Below are 17,626 nucleotides of genomic sequence, written 5' to 3' on the forward strand. Positions count from 1 at the left end.
TGGCTGTGGACAGAGGGTGGCTGCGGGTAGCTGTGGCAGGGGATGGCTGCGGGCGGCTGTGGCAGGGGATGGCTGCGGGTGGCTGTGGGCAGAGGGTGGCTGCGGGCAGTGGGGGGCTGCGCGAGGGGGTGGCTGCGGGCAGCTGTGGGCAGAGGGTGGCTGTGGCAGGGGATGGCTGCAGGTGGTTGTGGGCAGGGGATGGCTGTGGTCAGAGGGTGGCTGTGGTCAGAGGGTGGCTGTGGTCAGAGGGTGGCTGTGGGTGGCTGTGGCAGAGGGTGGGCAGAGGGCGGCTGTGGGCAGAGGGCGGCTGTGCCAGGGGATGGCGGCAGGTGGCTGTGGGCAGAGGGTGGCTGCAGGTGGCTGTGGCAGGGGATGGCTGCGGGAGGCTGTGGGCAGAGGGTGGCTGCGGGTGGCTGTGCCAGGGGATGGCTGTGGGAGGCTGTGGGGAGAGGGTGGCTGCGGGCGGCTGTGGGCAGGGGATGGCTGCGGCTGTGGGCAGGGGATGGCTGTGGCTGCGGGCGGCTGTGGGTGGCTGTGGCTGCGGGCGGCTGTGGGTGGCTGTGGCTGCGGGCGGCTGTGGGCAGGGGATGCCTGTGGGCAGTGGCTGGGAGCGGAGGGTGGCTGTGGGCGGCTGTGGGCAGAGGGCGGCTGTGGGCAGAGGGCGGCTGTGGGCAGGGGATGGCTGCGGGCAGCTGTGGGCAGAGGCTGGCTGCGGGCGGCTGTGGGCAGGGGCTGGCTGCGGGCGGCTGTGGGCAGGGGCTGGCTGCGGGCGGCTGTGGCAGGGGATGGCTGTGGGCAGGGGCTGGCTGCGGGCGGTTGCAGCTGGGGCAGGGGCAGGGGCTGTGACAGGTGGTGGCTGGGGCAGAGGCTGTGGGCAGAGGGCGGCTGCAGGTGGCTGTGGGCAGAGGGTGGCTGTGGGCAGAGAGTGGCTGCAGGTGGCTGTGGCAGGGGGCGGCTGTGGCAGGGGATGGCTGCGGGCGGCTGTGGGCAGAGGGTGGCTGTGGCCAGGGGTGGCTGCGGGCAGGGGTGGCTGCGGGCGGTTGCAGCTGGGGCAGGGGCAGGGGCTGTGATAGGTGGTGGCTGGGGCAGGGGCTGTGGGCAGAGGGTGGCTGCGGGCGGCTGTGGCAGGGGATGGCTGCAGGTGGCTGCGGGCGGCTGTGGGCAGAGGGTGGCTGCGGGCGGCTGTGGGCAGAGGGTGGCAGGGGGCAGGGGCTGGCTGCGGGCAGGGGGCAGAGGGCAGGGGATGGCTGCGGGTGGCTGTGGGCAGAGGGTGGCTGCGGGCAGGGGGCAGGGGCTGGCTGCGGGCAGGGGCAGGGGCTGGCTGCGGGCAGGGGCAGAGGGTGGCTGTGGGCAGGGGCGGCTGTGGGCAGGGGTGGTTGCGGGCGGCTGCAGCTGGGGCAGGGGCTGTGATAGGTGGGGCTGCGGGCAGGGGGAAGAGGGCAGGGGCTGGCTGCGGGCGGCTGCGGGCAGAGGGTGGCTGTGGCCAGGGGTGGCTGCGGCGGGTGTGGCCAGAGGGCGGCTGCAGGTGGCTGTGCCAGGGGCTGGCTGCGGCGGCAGGGGCAGGGGCGGGCAGGGGGCAGAGGCGGGCAGAGGGTGGCTGCGGGCAGGGGGCAGAGGGCAGGGGCTGGCTGCGGGCAGAGGGCAGGGGCTGGCTGCGGGTGGCTGTGCCAGGGGATGGCTGCGGGCGGCTGCAGCTGGGGCAGGGGCAGGGGCTGTGACAGGTGGGGGCTGGGGCAGGGGCTGTGGGCAGAGGATGCAGGTTCTCACAGGGGGAGAGCGGCTGGGAGCAGCCGGGAACTCACCAGGCAGCAGCGGCAGCCCCCAGGCACAGAGGTCCGAGGAGCAGCAGCAGCAACTGGGCCAGGAGGCAGCCGACATGGCTCCCGCAGCACAGCATGGCGCCGCCTGGCGGCCGGGAGGAGGAATTACATCCTTCCCAGCCAGAGCCCATCAAAGCTTCCCTCGCAGGGAAGCCAGTTAACAAGCGGTTCTAAAACCGCTTCTAAATTTAACAACCGGTTTGTGCGAACCGGTGTGAACCGGCTCCAGCTCACCCCTGCCTCCACCCGCACATGTTAGGGTAGAGGGAACTTTTCCAGAACACAGCTCAGTTGTGTGCAGTGGATGAGGACGGCTTGCACAGTCCTCCATACAGTGTGCACTGATTCCATTCCAAAAGCGCTGGTATCATTTCACACTGTACAGTTCCATTCCAGAAGCAAACATAAAAATTACAGGATGCTAGACCCACTGACCATCCTTGTTTGTATTCTGCTGTTATCAAACATTGAAGTAGTAACCTTTTGCATCTCATCCCCAATCCCAGTTACATTTATCTCTGAGTTCATGCTACTTTTCTACTTCAGTGTGTTTTTCATTTATCTTCCCCCTCCCCCCATTTAAACCCTCACACTTTTATTACATCCTTCTTGCACTAATGTTGGAGCACAGGGTGGAAATTAGTCTCTTCCATCCCTCTGTCATTAGCTGCTATTTCCATCTCTCTGCGGTGTTCAGATTGACTCTTCTGCCTGCCCTGCAAAAGGTTTTTCTTAAGGTTTCTCTTGGGTGCCCTTGTTTCCTCACACCAAGCGGTTTCCACTTGACAGCTTCATGTGGAAGTCTCTGTTTGGCACCTGAAGTACGTGCCTGAAATATTTCCAGCGCTTCCTTCTGAGTCTGTGGAGATGAGCTGCTGGCTGGCGATTTCTTGGATCTCTTTATTGTTGATAGTTTCTTCATCCAGTGCCCAGAAGATTTTGTGAGCATCTATTTTCAAAGGCATCGAGTTTTCTGTCTAACGTTTTTAGTAGATCTCCAGCTCTCACAGCCATATGTTAGCCCTGAGAACGCTAGGCCCAATGTGTCATCATTTATTGAACTGCTTTATTTTAAATTTCTCATTTTGAAGTTTTCAAAGCATACCCATTGGTTCAATTCAGAGCCCATGAATCAGAAAATTATGGGACTGGACGAGACCTTGAGTGGTCTTCTAGTCCAGTCCCCTGCACTCAAGGCAGCACTAAGTATTATCTAGACCAGTGTTTCTCGAACTGGGGGTCCCAACCCAAAAGGCTAGTGTAGGGGGTTGTGAGATCACAAAAAATATTGTGGGAGAGATTGGGAGGGGGGATACAGCAGCTGGCCACTCAGCTCTGAAGGCAGCGCCGCTGCCAGCAGCAGCACAGAAATAAGGGTGGCAATACCATGAGTATGCTTGTATGAGTATGTACAGTAATTTGCTATCACTTTTGTTTGGGGGGGTGGAGGGGGTTCCCAGAGCCTGAAATATTTTCAAGGGGGGCCCCAGCAAAAAAAAGTTGGAGAACCCCAATCTAGATCATTCCTGACAGGTGTTTGTCTAACCTGCTCTTAAAAATCTCCAGTGATGGAGTTTCCACACCCTCCCTAGGCAATTTATTCCAGTGCTTAACAATGTGATTTTAAAAACAAAATAAATCATTTATTGATCAACATCAGCCTTTGATAAGTACTATGATTCAGAATAAAGCTGAGCACAGTTGATACACAGAAAGCTCTGAACTGTTAGGTGGCTTTTCAGAACATACTTAGTTGTACTTCATTACCATATTTGTTTGCAAACATTTTGCAATCACCAATCTGTTGATAGTGTGAATTTTTTCTACCCAAATTCAAGATGTTGATTGTGCATAAGAAAAAATGAGCCAAGGCTTTTTTTCTCATATAAAATATTGTAATAATTTGGAGGCCAGATTATGCCTTACTTATTTCTGGCAAAACAATTGAAGGCAATACCTACAGGGTTGGAACCAGGTGAGAGGAAGGATGGTCCAGTAGCTAGGGTGGTAGTCTGAGACTTGGGAGATCTAGGTTCACTTCCCTGCTCAGCCATAGCTTTCCTGTGTTGCCTTGGGAAAGTTACCTACACCCACAAAGGAACTGGGGTGCCTAAGTCTCAGTTTTGGATCTGCTGTGATCCATAAAACTCCTGCAGAACCAAGTAGGTGACTAAACTCACTCAGTGCCTAAGATTTCAGGGTCAAAGTTCCCTAGGGGCCTCTGTTCCTGCCTCTGGGCATGTGCATGGCTGTCTCACTCTCAGCGTCCAGCAACCTGTCTCCCCTCTAAGCCCCAGAGTGATTCACAACTGGAGAAGGGGGGACTGGACCCAGGGTCTCCCACCACCCAGCAGGGCTTCCTAATCACTGGGCTACAGAATCATTCTCTTGCTCACTCGCTCTCTCACCCCCACCCCTCTGACCCAATGACTATTTAAGCATTTATTTACCCAGAGTGGAACAGTCACTGGGCCAGACAACAAGAGGGGCTGTCTAGTCCACTTGGTGCCCTCACCACTGGGAGACCCCGGGTCCAGCCCCCCGGTCCAATCATCGCTCTTTCATTATTTATTCACAGGGGAACAGCTGCAACAGGAGAGATTGAGGGAAACCCACTTCACAATATCCCATAACTCAATGGTTAGAGCGCTCTCCTGAGAGGTGGGAGACCTCCCCCCCACCCCAACCTGTTCAAATCCTTTCTCCCGCTCTGCCTGGAGGATGCTCTAATCACTGGGTTAAATGTTACAGGTGGGTGGGGGCTGCACCACTCCCTTCTCCTCTGGCTGTTACATGTGGAGCGAGGCAGGAGCCTAACTCATTCTTGCAAGAAACACTTGAGGTGCCTAAGCTGCTGAGCTCCTATTCGTGGATCACTAAGCAGCAATAGGCACCTCCCTGCAGCCCCGACTTAGATCCCCCTCCCCAGAGAGGGATGAGGCTGAGCACACACTCTGGTCATTGGCAACCCCCACTAGCTAGCTTAGGAAGCTCTGCACTTACCATGGATTGCATTCTTAGGTGCCTCTCTCTCCCTATTCATCATATAGGGAACCTAAGTGCCTCACTTAGCTTTGTGGATCAGAGTGCTGTTTCTGTGATTTTCTTTCTCTTTCTAGGGACCTAAAAGTTACCCTCAGCATTGCCTAAGTCTCTTCCTGGAGCCTACACTTCGTCTTTTTGTGCCTCAGTTCCCCAACTGCAAATTGGGGATAATAGCACTTCCCTACCTCACAGGGGTGGTCTGACCATAGGTACATTAAAGACTGTGCTAAGATAATATAGTGATGGGGGGTGGCATATAAATATCTTCAATTTTAAAAGGCCCAACACTGGCTATGGTTAAAAGAAATGTCATTAGTGGATTGGCTTTAGCTCTTTAGTTCAATAGTGCATGTTGTTATATTTGCATCAGCAATATGCAGAAGTTTCCAAACAAACAGCATTGAAATGCAGTTTGGGAGCCCTTGCAATTACTAGGGCATGTTGCTGTGCTTTTTAAAGCACGTGCCATGCTAGTAGGTATAACAAGATGATCCAGGGAAATCTGTAAGCAAAGATAACAGATTGGCCCAAGCAATCACTTGCTGTTAGCCGCTTTGCTGAAGTGAGAACCGTTGCTTTAAGGGAATCCATGTGTTTTTCCCCCTTCATAGACTGTCTAGCTCATAAATCCTCCAGATTCAATAAAATATTATTAGTGCCACTGAAATATTCATTTATGGTGTATGCTGCAATTCTCAGTATAGTAGGTGGGAATTCAAATACCATTCTGGAACTTTGGGAGAGAGGAACCTTATCTTCTCCTCTCCTCGCCTACTTCTCCAGATCTGCAGGCAATGAAGGCCCTCCACACCTGGATGTTTTCCCTCCCCATTAGTCAGAAGTGGGGCTCAGCCACCTTCATACCCGGTTTCTCTCCTCACACTCATACAGGCTCCTTTGCTGATGTGGGGATTTGCTCAGGGGAAGGAGTGGGGACTTGACAGACACAAGAGAAGCATGGGAGGGCAGGGTGGAGAGACATGTAGCATCCCCACCTCCAAGCTGCACAGAGTTTACAACCTTAGGCTGTATTATCCTTTCCATGAAATTGCCTCTGTAGCTTTTATGGGGAGGTGCCTCAGGCCTGGGGGATTTCACAATAGCTGTGGGCACTGCCCTTGTGCACCAGGAAGACTCTTACCCCCTGCCTTTGAGACACCCACTAGGGCATCTGCACACTTCCATCTACACAGAGCAATACCTTAATGGAACAACTGAGTCCATAGGCCTAATTCTCCTCTGGTTAGAGACTCCAGTGACTTCATTGTAGTTACTCCTGACAGGCCCTGTGGTCAGAAGCTCCAGAGGGAAAAACTCTCTACTCCCTCCATTAGTGAAAAGTGCTGCCATAGAGAACTTCATTTGCGTAGGCTACTTACCCACAATTCCTGACTTGGAGAGTCACCATGACTATATAGTGTCGTGGAAAAATTGACCACACGCTTGAATTTAGGGTCAGACACAGCCTGATGGCTCTTTTATTCGAGTATGCATACAAGGAAGGTCGACAGATCCCCCAGCATGGGGTCCGGCCGCCTTGGCAACTTTTCAGGGCTTCTAGCTTTTAAGGATAAAAACCGCAAAGCGTCATCACACATTACAAATCTTATTATCCTTATTAGGTATATTCTTAATAGCAGACCTATCAGAAATCCCCTGGGGCCGCACTTTGGACCCGACTACCTTGTAGGGCCTTTCCTGTTTTTCTCTAAGGGCCTTGGATTTCACCAATCTTCCCTTCTTGCCCCAACTTATCTTGCGTATCTTATTGTTTACTAAATTGCTTAATATAATTGCAGTTAAATGTCTTGTACAATAAGCTTTATTTCCCAAGTACCCCTCGTGCCCCCCTACGTGCGGTTTCGACTGTACAAGACCTAAATTTTCCATTGCTATCACATTATAATATAAGACCAAGGTTCATAATTGCCTATTGGTGGTAGTTCCTCTTTTCTTCAGGCTTGATTTTATTACGCCACATCATATTATTGCAAATTTTTCCACTTGGTCTATAGTAGCCTACTGTTACTTATGCTAAGCTAACTGAGGGCTAGGCCTATTGCTCATGCTAAGCCGGGACCACACGCTTGGCCTGGGAAGCAGAGTCCTGGGGTCTTATGCAGGGGTGTATTAAGCGGGGTCCTGGAAAAATCCCCCACAATTCCCTCCTCTTGATGCTCTATGCATCAACCATCTATGCCCTCAATATGGATGGTCATGAGACCATGGACCTCGGGGTGTTCTTCCTGAGGTGTCTCATACCCGCTGTAATAAGTTATTTCCAGGGTATCATAAACTGGAGATTCAGGCTCTAACACAGATTCCCTCAGAGGGGCAAGAGGCACTGGGTCGGGATATGGGGGCGGTGGTGCAAAGGTGAGAACAGTGGGAGTAATGGGCCGGGCACGGCAACGGGTGCAACAGCAGTAGCAGGTGCAGAAGCTTAATAGGAGACCTCCCCCAACAAATCCCCAAAACAGGAACCGATTCATCTGAGGGGGGTGCAATGCCCTGGAGATAAAACAGAGAAGATCCGAGCCAGTGCAAAGGGTTGTAACCCGATGGGCTGTTTCGAAGGCTCGGAGTTCGGAATTATAGGTGGTTTCCAGGACATCAATCTGGGCCTTTAGCTTGGAAAGTTTACGAATTTCAGGCAAAAGGGTCTCAAGGGAATGAAAGCGGTCCAATGTTAGAGCAGCCCAGTCGAAGGGAATAGAGAATGATAAAGAAACCTGATAGCGTCGGTCCGCAGGCCAGTACACAACCTGCGAGCCCGAGGCAGTGGTTAAATTAAAGACAGTGTCTAGTGACGTTGAGGAGTTAACAAGGACACAGCTGTCATTGGCCTCGAGGATGGTCCTAGAACCTAATGTGGCTAATCTACCCCAGCCCTCCCAGCAAACGTGCTCGTGGAGGACAACAATTTCCCCGGGCCTTAATTTACGGATGCATCGGAGCTGAGGGGGTTGTAAAGGCCAGAGGGTCCATAATGAACCCTGGCCGAACCAAAGATCAGGGGTTATCTCCGCAGCACTGACTAGGAACCTGTTGGGGCCGTGGGGCGGTTTGATCTCCCAAACGTCCTGATGGATAACCCAATCCCACAGACATCCGCCCCAGGGGCCAGGGAGGATCCGATAAGTGGGGGCCCAAATTCCACCTACAGGCCCATAGGCCTGGAAAGAGCACTGGGAGCGTTGGCAACCCCAATCGGAAAACCTCCATGTATGCCTCCAGGGCCATAGTTCTGGGGGAACACCCGAGGTGTTTCGAAGGGCAGCGGGCCATGCCTGGTGCCGGAGGTCCTCTTGAATCTCTGCCAGCTGAGTGTTGAGGAAGTCCTGAACCTCCGAGCATGCAAGGTCCCACTGCAATGCCTTCCCGGCCCCAGAAATATGGTATACCATCTGGGAGAGGAGATCGTGGGTCAGGACGTTAAGGGTGGAGATAACATGCAATTCCCCTATCCCCGCCTTAAGTCCCGTCACCTGTGCCGCAGAGATAAGACCGGATGCATGCTCGAGCTGGCCCAATCGGGCTTCATGTTGGGAGGTCTTAAAAACATTCCAAGCCGAGGCTGCACTGTTGGCTCCCTTCCATAACGTATCGGCTAGTCCCCGTTTTCTCCGCTGCCCCCTCATTAGGAAGTGCTGTTGCACGAGTCTCATGGCCGCCCCCTTGGAACAGTTAGGGTAAGTAGCAGCTATTTGGAAATGGGATAGAGGGAGGGAAAATCTGATCGTCCCCAGAGTGGCATTTAAAATGGTCCATCGGAACCCCGTAATGTCTCCCTTTCCCACTGTTTCATACCAGAGCTGATGGGTATGCACATGGAGGGTCCTTTTAGCCATGGATATATTGGCGAATAGGGTGGGGGTGTATTGAATTAAGGTACAGGTAAAATTTTCTGTAAGGGGAAGGGTCTGTTCACAAGTGAAGTTAGGGGTAACAGGGCAATGCCTGCTGGTAAAGGCTGTAGTTCTAGTGGCCTGGGTAATCAGATAACACAGAGAACCGGATTCATCCTTGGTTTGGCACGAACCGGGAAGCAACATAGCGTCCACACCGTCTCGCCAACCGGGCATAGTGTAGTTTTTTACCTTAGGCTGGGACGTAGGGTCGGAGGAAATATTGACAGGATCGATAAACACAGTGCCCATGGATTCCCAAGAGATGATTCGCTGGTACAACTGGCTCGGGTAGTTTCGGGGGGAGAAGAACAACCGGGCAGAGCAATAGGAGAATAAATCTCCGGAAAGGGAAGGCCTAGGCCATTGCAGGACAGTAGTATATTCGGTTATTAAGCGGAAGGCGTGAGGGGCAGCTGCCCGAGGGGACCGGGAAGCTCCTTTAGGAGGGGGAGAGGTGGGAGGAGGGGGGGTAAACACGGGAGGAGGTGGAGGGGTGGGAGGAGCAGCGGGATAAAACTCAGGGAGGGTAATGCAAGGCCAAGCGACTTGGCCTTCTGCACATCGCCCCGTTCGCGGGATGAATCCCAAGATCCAATCAACGCCACACTGCCATGAATCAGTCCCGCAATTTCCTCCCTGCCAGTACACAACATAGCGTCTTTTCCACCAGGGCCAATTTCTAACCTCATCGAAAGTTACAGGCGGGGGTCTCACCCCTTTCCCTTGCCCCGTCGATAGGGACCTCCGCCCCCGCTTGGGAGTAGTGGCGGAGGACTCCAACTCCTGCGTTGGGGGGCCTCAAGGGATGTTACAGGTGGGTGAGGAGGGGGCCTTGGCCTTAACGGGGGCCCAAAAGGACATGAAAGAGTAATGAAAGTTCAAGAGCAGTAAGAGCAACATAGTAATACAGATAAACCAAATGGAGGGCATAAGCCACCTCCGCACCATCGCGGATTCTCTTATGGCCCTAGGAGCAGCCATGTTCAAATGAGTCCTGCAAGGGACCAGTTCCCTTTGAGTCCTTTAACGTCTCTCCCTGAGGTTATATCTGGATCCAGCGGGGGGAACGACGGGAGGGGGGTCCTCTGGATCCGGGGGTATTGGAACCTCGGGAGCAGGAATCTCAGGAACAGGAATTTCACGGACCTCAGGAGTATCCGGCACCACAGACATGCCAGGGCGGTCCACACGGACTGGAGAACGTTTACACTGTGAGGCGTGGACCCAGCCGGCAAGCCCTTCGCACTTTACCGCCGTATGGGTGGTCAGCAGCACCTGGTAGGGGCCTTTCCAGCGAGGCTCAAGGGAGGACTTGCGTTGGTGCACCTTAGTGTAAACCCAATCTCCTGGCTGCAACGGATGGCATGCAGAATCCGCCGGCTTGGGGAGGGCTTCACGGACCTGGGAATGAACAGACCTGACAGAGCGAATTAGGGACTTGCAGTATTCGAGCACGGTATCATCAATAAGCTGTAAGTCTACCTGGCTGGGGGGTAAGGGCGGGGAAACAGGCATCCTCATTGGGCGGGCCATGAGAATCTCGTGTGGAGACAGGCCATGCTTGCGCCCCGGAGTGTTTCGCATTTGCATTAAGACTAGGGGCAAGGCATCGGGCCATTTGAGACCCGTCTCAGCACACAGCTTTGCCAGCTTGTTCTTAAGTTCCCCATTCTTGCGTTCCACGGCACCTGCACTCTGTGGGTGGTGTGCACAGTGGAGTCGCTGGTCAATGTGAAGGGCCTTGCAAATGCCCTGCATAATTTGTCCGGTGAAATGTGTGCCTCTATCGCTATTGATAGAGAGTGGCAAGCCAAACCTGGGAATAAAATCCTTTAGGAGGCGCTTTACTACTGTGATAGCATCAGCCTTCGCACACGGATAAGCTTCTACCCATCCCGAGTACGTACACACACAGACCAATACATATTCGTAAGAGCAGCATTTAGGCATACTGATAAAATCAACCTGTATATTCACAAAGGGTCCCCATGGGGTTGGGTGGGCCGCTTGTTTGGTGCGGACTGGTTTTCCCCTGTTGTGGGCCAGGCAGATAGGGCAGGAATCACAGTACTGCTTGGCCACGCTTGAGAAGCGCGGGGCGTGCCAGTGCTTGGCTACTGCTGCAACCATTCCCCCTTTTCCTATGTGGGCCAACCCATGGGCCAAACGGGCCAAATGAGGGAGTAGGGCCTGGGGCGCAACCGGGCGACCATCTGGGTCGCGCCACAAGGCGTCCTCAGGGTGCTGCACACACCCTGACAGTTTCCAGGCTACCTTTTCCTTGTCAGAGGCAGCATCCTGGAGCCCCGCCAGATCCCGGAGGGGATCTTCCTGTAACGCGGGTTTAGAAGTGCAGAGGGGAAGGAGAGTGGTGGGAGCCGGAGGCCCGGAAAGGGCCGCTAACCTGGCGGCGTTATCCGCCAGGGCATTTCCTTTAGTAACATCATCACAGGGTTTCTGGTGGGCTGGACACTTGACTACAGCAATAGAAGAAGGAGCTTGAAGCGCGGACAGAAGAGCAGCAACATAAGGGCCGTGACAAATAGGTGAACCGCTGGAAGTGAGGAATCCTCTGTACTTCCAGAGCTGCCCATAGTCATGTACAACCCCAAAGGCATATCTGGAGTCGGTGAAAATAGTCACCGACTGTCCGGTGGCTAAAAGACAGGCCCGAGTGAGGGCAACCAATTCTGCCACTTGGGCAGAGCCTACGGCTGGGAGGGAGAAAGCCTCCACTGTCCCATGTGAGTCACAGACTGCGTACCCCGCTACAAGCTGGCCAGTGGGATCCCGGAGGCAAGAGCCATCCACGAAGAATATCAAATCAGGATTAGAGAGGGGAATATCCTGCAAATCCTGCCTGGGGACTACAAGCGTGTTAGTAACAGAAACACAGTCGTGGGGTTCCCCATCAGCTGCTGAAGGCAATAAAGAAGCCGGATTAAGAACAGGGCATCGGGCCAAAGTAACGTTAGCTGCATTTAAAAGCAACATTTCATATTTAGTGAGACGTGAGTTAGAAAGATGCTGGGTTTTTCCCTTAGTTAATAAAGCTGTGACTGCATGTGGTACGGCGACGGTTAATGGGTGTCCTAACACCAGTGAAGCGGAAGCTTCCACCAGGCTCGCTGCCGCCGCAACTGACTTTAAACATGGCGGTAAGCCAGCAGCTACAGAGTCTAAAGAGGAACTAAAGTAAGCGATGGGCCTGTGCCTGTCGCCATGCAGCTGGGTGAGCACTCCCTGGGCGAACCCCCCCTTCTCATGACAATACAGGGTAAATGGTTTTCGATAATCAGCTAGCCCCAAGGCAGGGGCCCCGGCCAGGGCACTCTTCAAGCTCTGGAAAGCCTCCATAGCCTCCTCTGTCCACGGGACGGGGTCAGGGACCTTGTTCAGTGTCAAATCCTGCAGAGGCCGGGCCAAGGAGGCATACCCCAGAATCCACTGACGGCAATACCCTGCCATGCCCAGAAATCCTCGCAGCTGTCTTTTGGTGACAGGCCTGGGGATTTTTAAAATAGCCTGTACACGGGAGGGGGATAGACTGCGCTGACCTGCTGAGATATCATGCCCCAAGTAATGGACCTCGGGCAGACAAAGCTGCAATTTTGCCTTAGAAACCTTATGGCCCTTTCGGGCCAGGGCCTGAAGTAACACAAGTGTGTCTGCCTGAGAGGCTTCCAGGTTGTCAGAAGCAAGCAGTAGGTCATCTACATACTGGATCAGCACTGAACCCTGAGGGAACACAATGTCATCTAAATCCCTTTTTAAAATCTGAGAAAAGATGGTAGGGGATTCAGTGTAACCCTGTGGCAGTCTAGTCCAGGTGTACTGGAAACCCTGGTAGGTGAAGGCGAACAAATACTGGCTATCGGGATGGATCGGGATAGAGAAAAAGGCAGAACACAAGTCTATAACAGAGAAGTATTGTGCAGTCGCAGGGATGCAGGAGAGAATGGTGGCAGGGTTTGGGACTACAGGAAAACTGGGGATAACAACAGCATTAACAGCCCTAAGGTCCTGCACAAAGCGCCAAGAGTTCTTTCCTGGCTTCTTGACAGGTAAAATAGGGGAATTGCATTCACTGATAGTCGGTATAATGACCCCCTGTTCCAACAGGGTGTTGATCACAGGCTGAATGCCTTCCTCGGCCTGCTTTGACAGCGGATACTGACGAACCCTGGGAAGCGGCTTTGCTGGGTTTACACGAATTTTAACCGGTTGGGCAGAACCAATACGCCCTACCTGGTTGGCATGCTCTGCCCACAGTGAAGGAGGGACCTTTGCCAGCAATTCCTGTTGCAACAAGGAAGGGCTGGGTTGGGTCTCTCCCCTTGAGGCATGCTCGTCCTGCAGCAGAGCTAAAACTGCATTCTGAGCAGGATCGGGCACCTCCAAGTACACCCCGTCCGGGGTGCAATATATTGTACAGTTTAATTTACACAGCAAATCTTTTCCCAATAAGTTAGCAGGAGAACAGGGGCTGAGAAGGAACGCATGCTGATCAGACAATGGTCCGATAGAGACTGACAAGGGGGAGGTAACAGGGTGGGGGATGGGAGCATTCCCCACTCCTATTGCCGAAACAACCTCAGACGTAAGGGGTGCCGAGGGGAATTCCTGTGCTCTTAAGGTGGAGCGCGAGGCTCCAGTATCAATCAGGCAGGTAGTAGGAATGCCATTAATTATGCAGGAGACAGTCGGACCCTCCTGGTCAATGGGAAGGAATGGGCAGATGATGTTACAAGCCTCCTGGCCCTCCTAATAGCTAACTAACTGGGGAGGTGGATTAGGCAATGCCTGAGGTTCGGGGAAAGAAGAGGGGCATGTCTGGGGGGGGCACGCCTGGTCTGGGCGGGGAAAATATTGGGTAGCTCGAGGTGGGCGCGCTGGGCACCCCCCAGAGGAGTGGCCCAGCTGCTTGCAGTACGCGCAGCGGGGAGGATGGGGACATTGAGCCCGCCAGTGGCCCCCTTGGCCACAGTTAAAGCATGTGTCCGGGCTGGGGCGTGGAGCCCCATACGCCATGGGCACTTCTGGATTGGGATTATAGGGCCCAGCCTTGACTTTCTGCCCTCTAGGGCCCTGCAAGGATTTCAGCTGCAAGGCCATCAACTGAGTTTCACTATCGTCCTTTTTCTTTTCCACCTGCCTATAAAAATGCTGCGCAGCAGCCAGAATTCCCTCGATATCCTTGCCCTCCCAATCCACTACTCCCAACTTCAAGGGTTCACTAACTTTTGGAAGGAGTCCCTGTACATAGGCGGCTACTACGGCTTGGCGAGCTGTCTCCTCTGCTCTTTCTATCCCAGAGTAGCGCTCGAAAGCCTGTTTCAGGCGCTCCATGTAATCGGCCGGGTTTTCTCCCTTTTGCTGTTTACAGGAGTTAATTTTGGTCCAGTCAGTCCGCTTAGGGCAGACTTCCAGGACCGCTCGAATCAGATTATCCCTCGCAGCTGTTAGTGCTTCTTCACTAAGTGCCGCCCCTCCCTGCCCAGGCCAGCCCGCCTTGGTGTAGAGGCGGTTTAGAGTTTCTCTTGGCAACATTGCCCGGAGGAGTTGATCTAGATCAGCCCAGGATGGGTTATAACACTGGACAACCATCCGCAATTGCTCCTGAAATTTTTCCGGGTCTTCACGAATCTTGGGGAACTTGTCAATCAAATTATACAAGTCCCCTGGAGACCAGGGAGCATGCACAGTGACCAAGTGGCCATCGGCTCCCCCTGGCAATTCCCTCAGGGGTAGTAGTAACCTCCCTGATCGGGGGTCAAACAATTCCCTCCCCAAATCTCCCAACTGCTCCCGCCCCCTCGCTAACAGGGTCTGATATCGAGTATTGTAAACCGGGGGCGTTTCTGGGGACTTAACAAGGGCCTTCATTTTTTCGAAGGCATCTGACAGGCGCCTAACGGGATCAGGGTCCTCTGAGTCCCCGCAGTGGCTTGACGCCTGAGCGAGCTCATCCTCGATTTGCTTAGCCAATATCTCGAGGCGCTGTTGGGCTTCTGGGGAGCTTCGGGCAGAACCCAGCCCCGCAGAGGAGCTCGCGCTATCGGAGGGGGATTGGGTGATCTGGGAGGACCCAACCTCCTCCTCATCCCTAGAAGAGGCACCACTCGCTGAAGAGTAGGAAGGTGGCTCAGTCCGGGCACCGTTCCCTTCCCCTCCCTCCCGAGCAGGGGCCGCCGCGGGCCACTGCCTGCATTCTATAAACAAGTCAATCAGGTCTTGAGAAGGGGCTGATGGAGCTCTTGGAGCCGCCCCTGTTTGCTTTCTCTGTTTCTCTCCCCGCACCGGGAAGAGGGAAGGGGGGTGGTCTTTACGTATCTGCGGCTGCCCAAAGCCATTCATAAGTTCCAGCTTTTTCTGAGCCTCATTAAGTTTCTGCTGGAGCTTTTCCTGGGAATCTTTCAATCCCCTAACCTTAGACTCCTGACGTCTTTTCTCCATTTCATCGTACCACAGAAAATAGGCATCAAACTGTCCCTGGGGCACCGTGTTGGCAAGAAGGGCTCCCCTGAGGTGCACCATCCTGTCAAGATCAAAGCTACCCTCGAGGGGAAACTGCAGTTTTGGATTATCTCTAGTATACCAGTTCCACTTATCTAAATATTTACACGTCGACGATCCATAATGTACGTACATATAAGCAGCAGGCGTGCCTTTGGGTGGGACCGGCAGGACTTTCGATCCCTTGGCCCCCATGCTCACCACAGCACACTTCACTCAAGCCAATCGCACCAGGATGCTAACTCGGGGGTTACCACAGTTCTACACTAATGGCCCAACTCGGCCTGCCCTTGTTTCATGGCAGGAACACAAGGGAGCAGGTTCCCAGGCATTTTCCCTCTGGCGAGCCTGCAGGAAGGCGGACAAGGGGGGCGGGCTGACTGAACAACCCGTGGTCCCCGTACGTCCCTCTCCAGCCCTGGGCACCAGCCTTCAAGCCAACGGTGCTGCAGTAGCTTTTGAGCTGGCCAGTGCGGTTTCCTGGGCTTCCCTCCTCTCCGAGGAAGGGAAGGGAGCTTATGGCTCCAGGGGGACAAAGAGGGACTCTGTGGCCTTTTACAAGGCAGTGCTCAAAGGGCGGTCACAGGGCCATGGGGATATGGAGGGGTAAGGGACACAGGATAGGGAACACACAAGCACCCTGACAGGCTAGCCACTTACCAAAGCCTGCCAGTCAGGGAAGCTTTTCAATCTCTCTTCAAGCAGGCTGTGGAGCTTGCTTTCAGAACACCTCCGGTCATGAGCAAATTTGCTTCGCAGAGGGTCTGGGGCGTCTTTCCACAGCCAACTCACTCCGGCCGCTCGGCCTTATACACACGCACAGGCCGCACGGCCTCACTCACACTGGCACGTTTCCTGGCATAGCTCGCCAGGGCTGAAACTACCCCTGGTCCCTCCCAACCTAGTGGCTCCGGGACGCCGAACGCCCAGCTCTAATAGGCGATCAGTTTTCTCCGGACCCAAAGAGCGTGGTCCGAGGGGCTGCCGGCACAACTCCGCCTCCCGGCGAGACTGAGACTATAACTCAGCCTGACTTCCGCCTCCCGGCAATCCGCCTCCCGGCAAGACTGAGACTATAACTCAGCCTGACTCTACCCGCCTCCCGGCGAGACTGAGACTATAACTCAGCCTAACTTTACAATTGCACGTCTCCCGACGACTTAGTTCCCATTCCCTCCCAAACCCCAGCTCGAGTCTATCAAGGCCTAAGCAAGGGCCTCAGGGGTGTCTGACCATGTCCCAAGGTTGGATCCAGCTTGTGACTTACCCCAGCCAGAGCCTACGGACCAGTCCTCTCCCAAGTCCCTAGCAGCAGAGATTTCAAAAGGTCTCTTACCTCTCAGATGGGCCCTGGGGTTGGGAGGGAACTGCCCGCGGTCCTCTGATCCAGGGATGTCATCTGTGGATCCCGGACGAGCCCCCAAATTGTCGTGGAAAAATTGACCACACGCTTGAATTTAGGGTCAGACACAGCCTGATGGCTCTTTTATTCGAGTATGCATACAAGGAAGGTCGACAGATCCCCCAGCATGGGGTCCGGCCGCCTTGGCAACTTTTCAGGGCTTCTAGCTTTTAAGGATAAAAACCGCAAAGCGTCATCACACATTACAAATCTTATTATCCTTATTAGGTATATTCTTAATAGCAGACCTATCAGAAATCCCCTGGGGCCGTACTTTGGACCCAACTACCTTGTAGGGCCTTTCCTGTTTTTCTCTAAGGGCCTTGGATTTCACCAATCTTCCCTTCTTGCCCCAACCTATCTTGCGTATCTTATTGTTTACTAAATTGCTTAATATAATTGCAGTTAAATGTCTTGTACAATAAGCTTTATTTCCCAAGTACCCCTCGTGCCCCCCTACGTGCGGTTTCGACTGTACAAGACCTAAATTTTCCATTGCTATCACACTATAATATAAGACCAAGGTTCATAATTGCCTATTGGTGGTAGTTCCTCTTTTCTTCAGGCTTGATTTTATTACGCCACATCATATTATTGCAAATTTTTCCACTTGGTCTATAGTAGCCTACTGTTACTTATGCTAAGCTAACTGAGGGCTAGGCCTATTGCTCATGCTAAGCCGGGACCACACGCTTGGCCTGGGAAGCAGAGTCCTGGGGTCTTATGCAGGGGTGTATTAAGCGGGGTCCTGGAAAAATCCCCCACAATTGTAACTTGGATTTTGAGGGAAAGTTGGCTTCCAGAGATGTTTAAAGAGATAAAAAACTAATTCCTAAGTTGCTGGGACTCTGCACATGGGTTTTAAGTGTTTTTTGGTTCTTTGCCTGTGAGCTTTTCACTGTGAGAGACAATGGAGACTGAGGACTTTGCTT

The 17,626-nt window shown here is 53.8% G+C and overlaps 2 protein-coding genes across 3 annotated transcripts in view; one reads left to right on the forward strand and one right to left on the reverse strand.

The window, feature by feature from the left end:
- Window positions 1-17,626, forward strand: part of GPR149 (G protein-coupled receptor 149) — a 237,823-nt gene that overhangs the window by 70,790 nt on the left and 149,407 nt on the right. The window lies entirely within an intron of this gene.
- LOC120372016 lies at window positions 6,314-17,450 on the reverse strand. Of its 2 annotated transcripts, none has more exons than XM_039488661.1 (2): window positions 17,401-17,450; window positions 6,314-8,513 (listed from the first exon to the last, which is right to left on the reverse strand). In XM_039488661.1, exon 2 carries the CDS (start codon window positions 8,504-8,506, stop codon window positions 7,052-7,054), a length of 1,455 nt encoding a protein of 484 aa, XP_039344595.1. In that variant the 5' UTR covers window positions 8,507-8,513; window positions 17,401-17,450; the 3' UTR covers window positions 6,314-7,051. The 2 variants fall into 2 exon arrangements, with proteins under 2 accessions (XP_039344595.1, XP_039344593.1); XM_039488659.1 differs by lacking the exon at window positions 17,401-17,450 and adding an exon at window positions 16,629-16,662 and having other exon boundaries at window positions 6,314-10,193.

Source organism: Mauremys reevesii, linkage group 9, assembly GCF_016161935.1.
Source record: "Mauremys reevesii isolate NIE-2019 linkage group 9, ASM1616193v1, whole genome shotgun sequence".
In the NCBI taxonomy this organism is placed as follows: domain Eukaryota; kingdom Metazoa; phylum Chordata; order Testudines; family Geoemydidae; genus Mauremys; species Mauremys reevesii.